This window comes from Melospiza melodia, chromosome 5, assembly GCF_035770615.1.
Source record: "Melospiza melodia melodia isolate bMelMel2 chromosome 5, bMelMel2.pri, whole genome shotgun sequence".
NCBI lineage: Eukaryota > Metazoa > Chordata > Aves > Passeriformes > Passerellidae > Melospiza > Melospiza melodia.
This window is the reverse complement of record NC_086198.1, coordinates 84,067,377-84,084,386: the sequence shown is the minus strand read 5'-3', so window position 1 is coordinate 84,084,386 and position 17,010 is coordinate 84,067,377. Positions and strand designations below refer to the sequence as shown.

The following is a 17,010-nucleotide window of genomic DNA, read 5'->3' as shown; positions in this document are numbered from 1 at the left end:
CAGCAGTATGTAGAACTAGTGATGGAAACATTTTGGATGAGAAAGGAGTTAGCTGGGTTTTCAATAAATGAAATTAATTAATGCATTTACCTCTCCTTACAGCTTCCCAGAGCTCAACTTTGATCGACTAAAGTAAAAATATGGGATGACAGAGTAGAATTAATTCCCAAACTATGGTGGATGTTACATTTCTTTTTTATGCATTTCAAATTGTATTGAATTTAAACTCTATGCTCTTCTAGTGGTCAACTATCTAATAGAAAATAGGTTTGTCCCATTAGAAGTCCTATAAAAATTATCAATGCAAACAATTGATCCTGCTTCCTCCGTGCTGCTGTTCCAACTATCCTCCATTTCCACAGAGACCGTGACAGCAAGCAAGAGATCCTCTGTGACAAAGAAAAGATGTGCTTTGGTTTGCCTGCCAACTGACAGAAACAATAGACACTTGTCTTTTTATTTTGTGCAGGAAGCATCACACTCGGCATTAATATTTCTGGTGGAGTACAGGACAGCATCCAGGGGTGCCAAACACAGTTTCCCAATGGCACAGACAAATTCTTTATAGTAAAATGAGGATTAAGGAGAAAAGCAGAATATTTTTCAGATTTCTACAGCTACAGAGGTCCTCCACTGGGGTGTCTAGGCAAACAGTAAGGAGGGGCACATTTTGAATGACCTTTGAAATATAAAAGTGCTACAATTTCAAAACTAAACAAGGAATTAATGAGTGGACATTAAATCTAATTTAGACTACAAATCATACAGGAGAAAAAATGGAGGGACACCTGGTATTAAGTCAGTTGTAGAGCAGCTACCTGCAAAGTGGAAAATATTACTCTTCTTCTGGGAATTCTTGGATTACCCATGCTTTCTCTTATACTCCTACCTGTATATTCAGGTGGACAAAGGCAAGTATAATTATTAATTCCATCCACACAAGTAGAATTGTTTTCACAGTCATTGTCTTCACAGTCATCAACATTTACTTCACAGTTTTCACCTTCAAATCCGTCTGCACAAGTACACCTGTAGTACAGAAAACCAAATAACCACATGGACATTTTAGGTGAGGAGTCCAGACAAGGAGTTCTGTAATTAATAGAATTACATTAGATTACAATATTCCACAACAGAACATGGTTGATATAATATAAAAAGCCCTTTTATCAAACAATTACCAAGTATTTTAAATGACAGAAAAACTTCTAAAGCCATATCTCAGTCTTTAATTTAAGGACCCTGCTAAATTAAATCATGGAGTATTCTTTTTAAAAACCATTCTTCATTTACATTGTAAGATTAGATTTCTTATGGAAAGTGATCCTTTTGGTTTTTTTAAGGGTAAATACATGGAAATATTGTGGAATCAGCGATTGGTATGTAATAGTAGTTTTCCACAATCATTCAGTTAAATGCACCAATATAAAACTCTGTTTAATGTACATGCATTCATATAAAAAGCAAAAGCCTGCATAAATTCTACAAAGCAGTAATTTATTTTTTTTGCTTTTAATCATGTTTCTGCAAAACAAATAAATCAAAATAGATAGGTAATGTAAAAGTCACTCAAACATGACTACACATACATTTTTATGTAATTTGCACTACCTATAATTTCTGAAGCTTTCACTATGACATTGCTTTGATTTTCAAAATACCTAGTGTTCAAACAAATAAAACAAAAAGATCAAATTCTGAGGCGTGACTATGTCAATTTAAATTCTTGAGGCATAGTATTAAGATGTATACGCTTAATTTTTAATAGAAGACCGTTTAATCCTTGGGCAGAATTTGGATTAAAAGTAAGACTAATGTCATAACGAATTGCAGGATAATGAATTGTATCTTTTTGAAGTGTCATTTCTAACAAGCTTGAGGTGTAGATTATTAAATGACTAATAATCTCACGTAAGAATGCTAAAGAACTTTATTTCATAATTCATGAAGTATATCTGGAGTAATTGTACTGTGTGATTAAATAACTCAAGATTAAAAATGCTCACAGCATGTTTATCTGCTGGCATAGTGAGTTTCAAATGAATCATTAATTTTCTGTTTCACTGGGATTTGCATTTTATCATTTACATGCTGTCTGTTGAAGTAATACACACAACAACAGATGAATTACGAGATTTTTTCAGCAGGGATCTAGCTAGCTATTAATTAACATAATGGAGTCAATACTATGCTGTCTTGACCTGATATGCCTCAACAAATCACAGTCATTTGTTACTGTTTTTAACAGATTCAAAGCTCTAGAAGCTTTCCAAGGATGGCAACATGTTCTGAAAACATCCAAAGTGCTAAAATCTGCCTTTGTGGTGCTCTTACCAGTAAACCTAAAGATTAACACCATTAGTTTACCATAAAAATCTCAGTAGTTTTCCATCCTGCTATTACAATTAAAAAACCTACCAGAAACCATCCTTTTCTCCTTCTTTCAAATGACAAGTTCCACCATGTTGGCACGGGTTGCTAATGCAAGCATGAATGGGAATATCACAGTCTTGACCCTACACAGGGAACAACAATTATAGCGTAAGAAGAAAATACACGCACCAGTGGAAGGGAGACAAAGAATACTTAAAGGTTTTTAAGGATGAGCTTACATTTCAGTGAGCTTTTTTCCTCTTCATGCAGCACCTACCTTGAAACCATATGGGCATGTACATCTGTAGAAGTCAACTGGATCATTATTGCAGGTTCCATCATTTTTACATGGATTTGATAAACAGGGATTACACTTTGCAAGAATATTAACATCCACAGGCCCTTAAAAATATAAATTGGATAGTCAGAAACAAGTAACTATTAATTTACACTGCACAGGGTCTACCTGACATGTTGCTTTAAATTTTAAAATTTATATTTTAGACTTTATGGTGTTTTTATATTAATGAAATGCTGAACTGTCCTTCATTCTTTTGATGCGACCAGGTAAATATAGGATTGGATTTTTGGTTTAGGTACCAGTTCTTAGTTTTGTTAAGCAGCTGACAACAAAGTGATTCCCATATTCCTATCCGCTGAAAGCTGTAGAGTTCTGATGCATGATAATTACCTTTCCTTTGTATTAACAAAAGGAAGAACACAATTTCAACTTTTGCTTTGTTCCAGTGAGAAAGTGGGCTATCACAATTTTCAATCTGCCCCATGATGGTGTTACTGAGAACACTTCTTTAAATGCATTTCTGCTTTAACATGTTTTCTATCTGCAGGACCACATAGATGGCAAAATGAAAAGGTAAAATTACTGTAAATTCCTTGAACATCTGCAAACTGTAATGTAAATTGCATTGTCTCACCATAAATAGCTCTATACTGTGTCTTTCTTCCTTATGGGTCAGCCACAGTTCTGTGCATTACTGTGTTAGCTGAGCCCACAAAACACGTAGGCTGTGCCTCAAACCTATGTGCAAGTGAAGAGTGCAAACCATGCTTGCAGTCTAGCTTCTTCTATTAATGATTATAATGAAAGAAATCAGAAATGGAAATAGACAAAGCCCTAAGTTTCAGAACCCAGACTTGAGCTTTGGTGTACACAAATCTTATCTCTGTTATACAAATATTTTGTAGGTTTTCTTTCTCTGTAGTTTCCTGGTTTTACAACCATTTCATGGTGAATTTTCAAGTCAGGAACCATCTTTTCCAGGGTGTTTTTTTTTTTGTTTCTTTTTGTTTCTTTTTTTGTCAAACAACTGAAGAAATCACGGCTTACTTGTTAGAAGTTAGAAAACACCTGTGTATGAATAATGACTAATTTTCATAATTTTGGTGAAGTTTGATTACTGTAAGAGAAAATGGGTGACTTTGTCAAATGCCAATTAAGAGAATGAAGATACATTCTCTATCCCCAGCTCTGTGGCCTGATGACAATACTGCCTTCAGTTTGATTCAGATTTCTCCTACTAAAAAAAGCTCCTGTTATCCACAGATGAACTGCACCTTTAAAGGAACAGTGATTTCTTCTAAATGGGAAAAAAAATTCCAAACTCCTGAGGCCTACTACAGCAAATGCACAATTGCTCTCTAACAGGTTTTACACAAAATGAGCCAAACTGCAGAGTTTTCAAAGCTAAAAGGGCTTTGCTTAGATAGAGGGATTTATTCTATTTTTAAACTTAGATTGCTTAACTTTCTTAATTTTTTTTGAAAATTAATCTCACTTTAATTGTAAAGGAGCTGGCCTGGAAGGAAGCCATGTGATTGTAAGGATCCAGTAGGGAGTGTTAGACAAAGAGCAGATGACCTTTTAATTTTTTTTTTTTTTCAATCTGTAGTTGCTGGTATCCTTCTGTGTCACAGCTTGCAAGCAGAACACAGTAATATGTGATGAGGTGCTTACTGCCAAAACCATAATCTGTAAGGACCATTGTTTTTTTTTCTCTTCATTACATTATTTTGAAAGAGAAATCTATACCTGGTCAAAGTATCTGTTAGATCAGAGCACAGAAGAGGTGGAAAAGTTGAAAAAAACATCATAGAATCAACATCTAGAAAGTCCTGACTGTACTCTGGACTATTGCTGATTATTGAGTATATTAAGAGGTTCTGTTAAAAAAATTAAGTGAAAGAGGCACTAAAATTTGTAATACTGTGCTGCACCTTGGGAGTCAATCCTTCCTTCTATTTATTCTGAATATTATATCCTCTTTTCAACTTTTCATACAATAAAATGCTAATCAATTGGCACAAATTAAAAAACATTCAGTAACTAAGCTTTTGTTCCCAAATGGATTAGCACTCTAAATTTCACTTCCAAAACAGAGACAGAAAATGAGAACCTAAGTCTCAACAAGAAAGTAAGCAACATTATCGGATTTTGTACTTTATTTCTTTCAAATGAATGTATATGTAGTATGCAATATAAAGTAATAGTCTGATTTATCATTCTTCAGTTTTAAGATAAAAAAAAATGTAAAGGTATTTTGGAACCTATTTTCATTTTCACTATACTTTTCCTTTATTCTTCCTGCTTGCATCTGTTAAAAGACTTGTATGTGAAAAAGAATGTGGTTTATAACCTTTTGGCTAGTTTAAGTTTTCAAATTGTAGACATCTATGTTCTTGAGTAAGCCCTGAGAAAAAAAATTCTTTTGTAAACCAAGAAAAACTAATAGTATTTTATTGACATAGATATATACACGTAGCTAAGATGTTTTAAGAAAAACCATGACACAAACACTCTCAAACCAGCTTCTAAAGAAACTTGTTGCAAGAAAAACTAAGCTCTGACATTTTTTGACTCCTCTCTTGCATATGGCCTCTAAAGCAGTATTTACACTGCTAATGAAATCACCAATTTTAGTACAATGCAATGGAAGTAATAATTTCAGTTAGATAACTCAGATTTTAAACCCAGACTTTTGAAATAAAAAAACTGCTCACACAATATACCAAATGATGTATCATCAATAATCATCTGTAAATTCATCACAGGGGAAACGAACAGTACGCATGCGTGTCTTAGGAAAGAATTCTGCTTGAGGTACACAAAAGGAAGGTCAGAAGGTTCTTAAGCAGATCACCCATTCCAGATCTACTTATAACCTTACCTGGTATCAGAAAACCACAAGGCCCTGGAATCTCTAGAAGCAGGGCAAGGATGATAAAGAGGTAAAATATTGAGAAGCTGTTAGAGGCCACATTAAAAAAAGGAAAGAAAAATCCCACCCACAAATGTAGGAAAATAACTGGAAGGAGAAAATATTAATGGATGATTCCTGCAATTAAAGAATTCATAAAATTAAAATAAGGTACAGTGATTTTTTGAGCTTTATGACTGAGATGAGACTTCAATGTGAAATGCCATTTTCACTGGGAACTATTCACTATGTAGGTAAAATTCAAGCACCCAATTCATCATCAATTGAATACACAGATAGTGATAAGAGGGAATTACATATTACTCTTTTCCTGTAAATACACATACAGCAGCAGACCATCAACAGATATTCTGAAAACAGCCCTTTTCTTCATAGGCAAAAATTTTGGTTCTAATAGGAACACAGCATCTTCCTAATTTCTATTATTCAGCAGTTCACTTTTAAGCAAAAGACAAAATTACTTATCTTTGAGCAACAGACTCAAAATGCCTTATAGGGCCATCATGACATTGAAAAGCTGTTGATTTGCAATCTGTAATTATAAGCATCTTCATAGGACAGCGACAGGAAAATTATTTTCTTTCAAAGATATTCATAACACCAGATCTCCACTCTTGGAAGTGAAACAAATACACAGCTCTTACCCTGCACAATCATATAAAGAACCTTTTTGGATGGGAAAGAGGGAATAATATAATTTCTGGATTGTCTGACAGAAATGTAACAATGATTGTAGAGTGATAGGATACAGTTTGTAAAACTGACAAAGCTAGAAAATAACTAAACAGGTTCCTCATATCCATGCAAATATCCATGCAAATATTCCTTCACTTGTCCCTATGCCAGTGTGCAATAAAAGCATTTCTGCAATATGGTTCAGTGGACACTGGTAAAGAATGATCAGATGGGCCAGCAAATGTCCTATCTAAAATGAGGCTAAGAGATTTTTCAACAGATGAGTGTCATATGCAATGAACACTGCCATGACCTCAGAGATGTACTGCTTCAAGAGGGATTCAGAGGTAAAAAAAAATTCACTGGCATCACAAGTAAGAAGATGGCTTCCAGTGTTTTTTTATATTAAAAAATTAAAAAAAGGTTAAAAGGTTTTTTGACAGGAAGTCTAAAGAGAAAAGACTGAATAGATTAAATATGCAGTAAAGAACAACTTTGGATAAGACAAACTCTGACAAAGTCCCACTGCTTTGCTTTTTTAAGAACAAAATGACAAAGGGATAAAGTTCATCTTTGAAGATACATTAAAAGATGAATAAGTCAAAACAGCTTCAAGTAGAGGCTGAGAATAAGTTACTTCTACAAGACTAAAGATCCTATTCATCTGATGCCTCAGAAATCACAATGAGCTTAGCAATGGCTTAGAAATATAAGAACACTTTTTTTTTTTAATTGGAGTTTCAATGTTTTTAAATCAGGACCACAAAAAATGAAGTCACAGTAGAAGATTTCTGTTTTCAAAATATTTAAGGGATAAATCAGAGGAATACAGCAAGATTTAACAGTTAACAAACCAAGTCCTTGCTTGATGTAAGCAAAAGGGTACTTTTTAGAAAAGTAATAGCACAGTTCAGAAAATGAACTTACAAATTAACAGACAATAATATAAGTTGTGATATAAATGCCAGCAACACTGGTACCAACATGGAATTAAATGCCCTGGGACACCTGCCCATTTAACAACATTTTAGATCAAGACCTCTATAGTGGTTATCACATTCCTTTATCTACTTTTATCTGGTTTGTTTTTGGTATGGCTTGGTTTGTGCTTTCGTCTGAAATATCAGAGACATATTATATATTTCATAGCAAACTGCAAAGATTACTGATGTATTTACAGTTTTTATGGTGAACAGCTTGCAGAAAAAATACTGAGGGAAGGACAGATGTTTAAACTCTATTCATAACTGAGGCAGAACAAAGTACCTGTGTGCATCCAATGTACTAGGCACATCATGAGGAATACTGTACTGCAATTCCAAATACTTTTTTCTCTATTTATTTTAAAAGAGATAGGAATTAAAATCTTTAAAATAAATACATTTCCTGAATGGAACCAATGGCTGTACCCTTAAGTATGAGTAAAAGTGAAAAGGCTGAGTTAGGATTCTATAATAAATGTCTTTTGAGTACAAAAGACTTGTAATTCGCAGCTCAACTATTTGTAAAAATTAAAAATTGACACTTTGAAGAGAAAAAAAACAACAACAGTACCTTGGCAAGTAAATTTCTTAGAGGGAGTTGTGAGAAGAAGTTTATCTGCCATTTCTCCAGGACCAGCACAACGTGCAATACCAGGTTCTTTGTATTCTGATTTGACCCAGTCAGATAGCCACTGCATATTACAATCACAATAGAGAGGATTTGCACCAATAGCCCTATGGAAAAAAGACAAATAAAGAAGAGAATCAAGTTTTAAATGGCTGCTTTTTAAAAAAGAAGCCAGAAAATGGGTTGGCAAAAACCATTCAGAACACAAACCTGCTCTCCCACAACAAAAATACTGTTACAGCACTACTGTTTGGATTTGGGTTCTAGATCAAGAAGTGATAGTTTTAGTAGAACATAGTCCAGAAATGCAGATATTCTTAAAAGAACTATGTGTGAGCTTTGGTGAGCTAATACCAACTAGATCTGTTTCACTGTTGGTTTGTGACAGTGAAGATCAGCTGCATGAGCAGAGTGAAACTGATCCTGGGCAATTTAACAAGATAACAAGAATAAAGTATGTCTTCTGAAGCAGTCAAGAAAAATCCATATAATTCTGCCCTGATATTTCTCCTTTTCAGTTTATGGCTCTGAGGCTGGTACAAACCATCTGTTTCTAAGCTTCCAAATTGGATTTAATTATTTCCTCTTTGCAGTTGTCTCACTGAACTCACAAATATGTTCAGAATTCTCTAAGAGTTTTCTGCTGCATAAGTAAATAAAACCACATTATCCTAGCTTTGTGGTAGTTACATAAGAATTGCTTCATTATGAAAGTAAATCCATTTCTTTAAATAAAGATCCTTGTGACTTTTTTTTAATTAAAAAAAAATTAGCCAGAGATCTTCAGAATTAATTTCTGTAACAGATTTTTAAGTGTTTATTTTCTCTGCTATAAACTGGAAATACTCTTAAAACTCTGAAAACAATGAGACATTGTGTAGTTAATTTGGAGGATTGAAGCCTTGTGCTATTCTGTAAAGATGTACTCACGTTCCTTTCAAGAAATAAAGTAATCATGGAACTTTTAACAGGCAATCTCAACACGTGCAAACACTATCAGATGGCTGTATTAGAACATCCTCTTCTCCAGATGTTTCAAGGCTTTCCACAGCTTTGAATCAGTGGGTCTTCTAGAGATACAATAAAGTCTTTGGCAAGCAAAGGCAGTAGGAACCACCAGAGCTGAAACACTCTTTTCTGCCTCACTGAGCAGAAAGCCCTCTCATTTTAACTTTTTAATACATTCAAGCTGTACTCAAGAAAATATACATATTTGTCAGGCTTAAGTCAGAGCAATTAAAAAAGGAAACTTAGTAACAAGGGAACTTCCCATGCAAGCAAAAATACCTAGAATTTGTCCATTCTGTATTTGCAAAAGTGGATGTCAGCCTGAACTAACACAATTGTTCTGCTAAAATCAAAACATTAACAAGGATAACTAGTATCCATTAAGAAAACAATACCAGGAACAATCAAATCTATCCAAATTTTACTGATATTTCATGCAGATAAATTGGTTTACTAGTAGCATTTGAATGTGTTATCAATGACTGAAACCTTAACCAGAATGAAATTTCTGAGAGCTAAATGTAAATGGACAATATTAAATGAGAAACAAATAATTTTTTGACAAATGCTGCTGTTCAAAAACTTAAGCCCCCAGATATATCTAAAGGCACTAGTCAACATACTCCTCAAAGTCCTAATTTTCCAAAAACACCACGACATTTGCAGAAGGTAGCTTGTTCTAATTTAGGGTCCCAATGAAAATTAAAAACCGGAAAACTATTGTCTTAAATTATGTTCTGAAATCAGATGTGACGTGTTTAGTGTCTCCAAGACCCTGACAGAGAATCATAGAATAATTTTCATCCATTTCTCACCTCCTGCACAAAGCAGGGCTACCTTGGTAATCAGGGCTGCTCAGATGTTTCCATCTGAGCTCTGAAAATCTCCAGGGATGGAGATTCTCCTGCTGAATCATCCTCACAGTGAAGAATTTTTCATTATGTTCAATCAAATTTCCCTTGTTGCAGGTTTTGATGCTTTACTCTGATTCTTCACTGTCCACCTCTGAGTCTCCATCTCAGGATTGCTGTAATCCTTAGAGGCTTGAAGAGTTTTAGGTCTCTCCTTGGCATCCCTTTCTTCAGGCTGGATAAGCCCAGTTCCTGTAGCTTCTCCTTACAGCTCAGTTGATCAAGCCACCTCCCAACCCTGCTTTCCCCTCCGCTGGATTTGCTGTAGCTCATAAACATCTGCTTTGTACTGGAGGAACTGGACACACAGCCCAGATGTGGCCCTAGGAGGGCCAAGCAGAAAGCAGTGGTCAGTGTCCTCAATCCCCTGGCTGCTCACTTTCAAATTCAGCTCAGTGTCTTTATCCTTCATTGCCATAAGGACACAGGGCAGACAAGTTCAACTTGCAGCCCAAGCAGCAGGCCCAGAGTTTCTCTGCTGAGCTGCTCTCTGGCCAGGGGCCATCCTCTACACGAGCTTCTTCCAGAGAACTTTGCATTATATCTTTGTTTGGCTCTATGAACTTGGCTAAGCATAACAAAAAAAAAAAACCCACCACAGTACACAAGCTGAATACTCACAGGTGTGATAATGCTGAAAGATCATTAAAGGCTCCTTCAGGAACAACAGAAATATCATTGCCATGTAAAGACCTTAAAGAGAGAAGAAACACAATAATATCAATGCATAAAAAAATCATCAGGTTAACTTCTCAAATTTCCTCTTTTTCAACAGTTTTCATCTTTTCACTTTTTTTTTTCATTGATTTTTTTCATCCTGGATTTTCATAAGAAATAGAAATACTGCAATTATTTTAAAATTGAAAAATAAAAGTTGATAAAAGTAGGCACAGTTATGCAAAGTAACAGTTTGATTTAGAGATAGCAGATAGCAAAAGAATTTCTGATTTTTTCAGCATCTCCCTGAAATTTGCATTAATTATGTTCATGATCTTTTTAATCTTTCATGGATTCACAGAACAGACAGACACTGACCGTTAATAAAAGTATTAACTTTTTTGTCCAAATTTCATATAGAGGTATAAAATTAAAGACTTCATTAAGCATCACTACTGGGATCTCTTTTGTAGAAAACCTGCTGGTTTCACCAACCACATGAAGTTTAAAAAGGGCAGGCGCTGCATTCTGCACCTGGCATGGGGCAATCCTGGATGTAGGTTCAAACTGAGGAATGAGATGCTGGAAAGCAGTGCCAGGAAAGGCACAGGGCATCCTGGTCAGTGGGAAGTTGAACACGAGCCAGCAGTGCCCTGGCAGCCAGGAGGGCCAGCCCTGTCCTGGGGGGCATCAGGCACAGCGTGGCCAGCTGGGCAAGGGAGAGGATTGTTCTGCTCTGCTCTGGGCTGGGACAGCCTCACCTTGAAAATTGCAATTTTGGGTGCCACAGTATAAGAAAGATGGGAAGCTAATACAGACTGTCCAAAGAAGACTAATGGCGCTGTGAAGGGCCTTCAGAGGAAGCTCTATGACCAGGGACTGAGGTTCACTTGGTAGTTCAGCCTGGACGAGATTGAGGGGAGACCTCATTGCAATCTGTAAATTCTTCTTGAGGGAAAAAGAAGGGGCAAGCACTGATTTCTTCTGTCTGGTGACCAGTGACAGCACCCAAGGGAACAAAGCTGAGTTAGGGGAGGTTTAGATTGGGTATTAGGAGAAGATTCTTCACGCAACCACCAGAAGGTGGTTGGGCACTGGAACAGGCTCCCCAGGGGTCACAGCACCAAGTCTGATGGAGCATTTGGGCAATGCTCTCAGGCACATGGTGTGACTCTTGGGTATGATGCTGTGCAGGGCCAGGAGTTGGACCAATGATCCTAGTAGGTCCCTTTCAACTCAGCTCATTCTGTGGTTCTATGAAAAGTATTTCTTCTTTTCTATAAATTAATTCATTTACATGAATATCTAATGCATACAGAATTACAGTTCTTGAAATTATCCAGATTGTTACTGAATCACTGGAGTTAGGAAAGTACACTTAAATAATGCCATACTTTAGCTATTTAGTCCAATTAAGTATTTAAATGTTTATAAATGACCCACATGGAGGCAAAAATTACATGTTCTGCTTGGGCTTTTGAAAAGGAATTTTTGCAGGCTTTCTTCTTAATGACAAACTAAAACTGTAAATGAGACTGTTCTTTATATTCCTGTGTCCATTTTTGTGCCCCTATGTTTTTCCTAGTGGTAAAATGGAAAGTTTTCTTGCAATCAAAAAGTAAAGTTATTGATTTTCAATACTTAATAATGACATCGTGGCTTTGGAAATACTCCTACATTAAATAAAACAAGTCAAAGAAATTTACTGTTGCAATAAATGTCTTTAAAATTCAACTGCAATCCCCCCTAATATATACTGAAGAAATTTATGCATATGGCATTTTTGCTAGACTTTAATGCTTTTAACAAGGAAGAACATAACACAAAAAAGAAATACAGCTGCCATTAAAAATGAGAAAAGTAAAAAGTGCATGTCTTAGATTTTTAAGGCTACATAATTATCACTTCTGAAATATTTGATAGGTTTTATAATCTGCTAACTTCTTATGGTTCTGATCTCTTCTGCATACAAATTAAAATTGTGGAAAATAGCAATGATTAAAAAAAATACTTACAACAACCTGAGTGATTTCAACCCATCAAAAGTCCGTGCAGGAATACATCTTAGGCGGTTGTAACTAAGAATTCTGAAAATATACAAAATGCTGTCAGCAAGTGAATCAGTTATTCAGTAAACTATGCAGAGCATGACCAAAAGCAGCTTTTGCACACATAGCTAGTTAGGAAACAAGTTATTTTACAGCCTCCAAACCAAGCAAGTTTTAATGTCAACTAAACACCCTTTCCTTCCAAGACAAGAACCCCACTGTAATGCTTCCAAAGAGTCACTGTTACATGTTTAAACTTACAAGGTGAGCAGCTGAGTCATGTTGCTGAAGCTCTGATTAGAAAGAGTGCTGATTCTGTTGTTACTTAAATCTCTAAAAAATAAATTCAGAAATTCAGACCTTAAAATCACTGCCCCAGTCCCAAAACACTGTAAGTTAAACAGACACATTTTCATTAGTAGAAGTAGTATTATCGTTGATATAACTATTTAAAGCAGCACCTGCTTTTATTTTCACATGCCATATACAAGCCCAGCAAGTGTTTAGCTTGACAAATAAAAAGCATTTCCATTTCAACACAGATGAAAAAGCAGTGCAATGCATTCTAATACAATAGCAATGCTCATCATGCTACCAAGTTAATAATGCAATACTTCATAAACTCAAGCACAAAAATGAAAGTAATGTTTTAAAGTGGAAGTCATTCTAGTCATGTCCCTCATGACACCTAAGTAAATATCATTTAATACTCTACTTAACACTTATATGATGAAGACATCAAAGCCCAGAGCTATTATTATAAAGAACTTAGATTTACAGTAAAAGCCTTAATGTCTTTGTTCAAAATTCTAATGAATAAAATCTTAAACATAATTATGATGGAAGCCGTAGTGGTATGCTGGTAGCTTCAAAGATGCTGATTAAATGTGAATATTGTCAGTTCTTTATTCTCGTATTGTGCTTTACTTCTCATTTTGTGTTGACTATTTCAGTATTGTTTCATGTATTTTGTGGTGAAACACTGCCCTTGTTTTTAGAGGGAACCTTGATATATTAACTTCAGAGCACTGTTGAATAGGTATGCAATATATTTATATTTCCCCACTTGAAATTTTCATGAAAGTATCAAATATGACTGACTCATAATAAGCATATTAGGCAACCATAACAGACAAATGCATTCAAAAGAGAAAGAAAAAGATAAAAATAAACAACTTTGTTAATCTGGAACTCAGGAGACTTGTATGTAATTATTTTTTGACCACAGGATTATGTACAGTGGTTTCTTTTTCCAAACACAGCTGAGGAACATTGTCAACTACATAACAGCAGTATGAGTAAACGTACAGAAGAATTTAAAATAATGTGCCCTGCAGGTCTCATAAATGGAGACTGTTAATACTCATTTGCATTCTATTTACCATTCATGAATTCATAAATTCCCAAAACTATTCACAAAGATTTCCTACAAGTTCTACACCGGATAGACTTGAAAATATTGCAAGTTTTTTTTTTTTTTTTTTTTTTTTTCATAATATTATTTAAAAAATACAAAAAGTTTTGAAAGTATGGGTTTTCAAAAATTTGTGACAGTGACATCTTTTGTCTAACATGAGGTAAATAAAGGAAATAAAGTTCTTGTTTTTGAATTGTGCTAAACCCAGTGAAAAATGAAATTTGGTTTCTCCCCTCACTTTTCATTCTGATTATAATGAAACCAGAAACTGCTTTCAGAATGTAACACAGTTCAGCCTCAGCTGGTGTAAATTTTTATAGTCCTAACGAAGACCATGGAATTACAGCTGGAATTAAGGCATTTGCATCTATAGTCTTCCTGTTTTTCCTCACTGTACACTTAAAAGGTACAGAAATCATATTCAAATAATCCATGAGGTAGAAGTAATAAAATTTAGAGCAATTACAGTTTGCCTAAAATCACATAGTGAGTCAGCAATTGAGTTGGCAGCAAGGCATTTTAGACAAGCTCTCTCCTTGGGTCATGAACTGTGGGAGAAACAATTACCATGACTGTAATTGATCTTATGTCTCTTTTGAGGTCAGCTATAAGTTTTGCTTTATTATTTTGTGATGTAATCACTGGAATAATACACCCATGCTCATAAAAGGTGACTGACTATATTATATGTTGAATGTCATAAGTAGAATAAAATATCCTCAGTTATAAAAAATGGTAGGGTATTTTCTGAAAGATATGATACGTTTTACAGGCTTTTTCTTACAAGTAAATGCAGGTATAATTGAGTAAGGTATTTTGTTTTGCTTTTACTTCCAGCAGAGAACACTGCTTTAAACTACTTACATGAGTGTCAAATGCTTGTAGTTGGAAAGCTCTTTTGGAACTAGGGTAAACTGATTTCCATCCAAATAACTAAATCAGAAAAATAAAACAAAGAAAATTATATATTTCATTAAAATACGAGCATCTTCATCCACTAATGTCAGAATCCAACAGTAAAGTTAATAGCAAATGAATGCATACTTTTCCATTTTATAAGAAAACTTGCTTACAAATTTTGGTTTTTAGAGATACAACTGAGGATTTGTAGCCTAAGATCCAAATGCTACTGTATGAAGTAACACAATAAAAATATTTCTTGCATTATAGTTTCTATTATTTCAAAATGACTGCAAAATGAGGTCTTTATCATCTCCATTTCCCACACACCTACAGAGAAAAGGTAAATCTAACTTCTGCAAATCACATTAAGTGTGGATTTTTAGCTATCATATAAAGAAACAGACTCCAGCATTGCACAGGTAGTCCTTTACACTGCAAACAGCAAGGTCTGGTTTCATCTCTAACAGCAAATTCATTCGTCATGCCTGTGATTCAGGTCACCTTTCTTGATTTATCCCTGTAAATTTCATGATACGTCAGTACACCATGCCACAGTCCTACTCCTGTGAAGCACGTTAGTGACTGCAGACAGCAATCAATTACCTTTCACTAGAAAAGTCAGATTTTTTCCCCCTCTCAGTAGGTTCACAGCTCCTGTATTATTATATTGCTCACTCTTCTTCCAGGCTCATAACTCTCAATAAGAGACCTTCTCATCCTTAGAGTTAATGGGTTCAGAGCTCTCAAACTGTGCACAGGCAGAGGAAGGGAACGAGCCTTGCCTAAAGAGCTTCCAGTGTGCAGCCAGACAGGACAAAGTACAAGTGGAGGGGCTCCTCATGTAACCAGGGAAAGTAGTTCAGAGATTGCAGCAAGTGCTGAATTTACCCGATGGTTTGAAATGAAGCAGATAGTGGCAAGAAGATTAAAGGTCTTTGGCTTCTCAGCTAGGGAAAATGGCTTTGCTGATGGTGGTATTACTTATGTTTCCTGGAACCCAAGTGGAAACTACACCCTCATTATCCCTATACAAAGAAGATATTTTTGCCATCCAAGTACTTGCAACATGCCTGAGCTAAGAGCAGTCTTTGATAGAGACATTTTTAGTTTTATTTTGAGCTTAATATCTTTACGTATGCTGTAGCATCTTTGGAAACTTCAGTCTTGACTAAATGGATGAGCTGAAACACAGTTAAACATCACAAAAAATTATCTTCATCTAATCAAAAGGCTGTCTTTCTTTTTCTTTTTGTTTGGACTGTGACTTTCTAGGGCTGCTTGCCAAATCCAAAATGTGTCTTGACAAACCTTATACTTAAGACTATGGTAATGATAGTGAATAGAGCATGGGCTTATGTAATTAATTATTTTAAAAAAACCTCAACTTTTAAAATTTTTGAAGAAGTAAGTATTCTGAGGACATTCTTTTATCAACAGATACATTCGGTGATATTACTAAGCTTCATTAGAACTGAAGCACTACAAGTATCCACTTGCCTGATAAAAATTCCTTCTTGTTCAAATGAAGCAACTATTATGATATTTTATAAAACACATGAAGAGTACGTCTTAGAAGAGCCATGCATGCTAATGAGCAAGAAGAATCAATCAGGATTGATTCCTGTTAACAGGAACCACCTCCATTATTCTTTTGAAAAATATGCTGAATTGCATGCTTAGACATTAAAGCACACAAAAGTGGAAACAAATGAATTTTCAGTCACAGGGGTCCATTTGCAATTCCAAAAGTATCTCTCTCTAGCTGCTTTGCTTAACATTGCATTGATGACCTTATATTGCCAAATTATATTTATACCAGACTGTATTCAAGAAAGTCATCTTCTCTTTGACGGAAAAAAAAATAAACCACCAAATTCAAAACGTAATGAAATTGTGGTTTTATATACCTATATACCTGTGTGCTAATTTGAAGTCTTAAAAATTTCAATTTCTCAATGGCTAAAGACTTTTAGATGCTGTTAAACACCAGACTAATAGTGGGCATCTCAGAATCTTCTATATAATACCAAACCATATAATACCAAACCATAAAACAGTAGAGTTTTTTAGTTACTTACACAACATAATTATGATGTTTTCTGGAAAAGCACTACATTAACCAGCCATTATGAAACATTATTAAATACCTGCCATACGTAACACAAACGAAC

General features: G+C 35.0%; 1 protein-coding gene across 7 annotated transcripts in view; it reads right to left on the bottom strand.

Moving 5' to 3' along the window:
* SLIT2 (slit guidance ligand 2) overlaps nt 1-17,010 on the bottom strand; it is a 256,354-nt gene that overhangs the window by 30,715 nt on the left and 208,629 nt on the right. For all 7 annotated transcript variants that reach the window (XM_063157710.1, XM_063157711.1, XM_063157708.1 and 4 more), the window contains 8 exons: nt 14,801-14,869; nt 12,781-12,852; nt 12,487-12,558; nt 10,436-10,507; nt 7,839-8,002; nt 2,651-2,775; nt 2,419-2,516; nt 890-1,029 (listed from right to left, as the gene is read on the bottom strand). In XM_063157710.1, the coding sequence (XP_063013780.1) occupies nt 890-1,029; nt 2,419-2,516; nt 2,651-2,775; nt 7,839-8,002; nt 10,436-10,507; nt 12,487-12,558; nt 12,781-12,852; nt 14,801-14,869 (812 nt within the window). The remainder of the gene's footprint in view (nt 1-889; nt 1,030-2,418; nt 2,517-2,650; nt 2,776-7,838; nt 8,003-10,435; nt 10,508-12,486; nt 12,559-12,780; nt 12,853-14,800; nt 14,870-17,010) is intronic.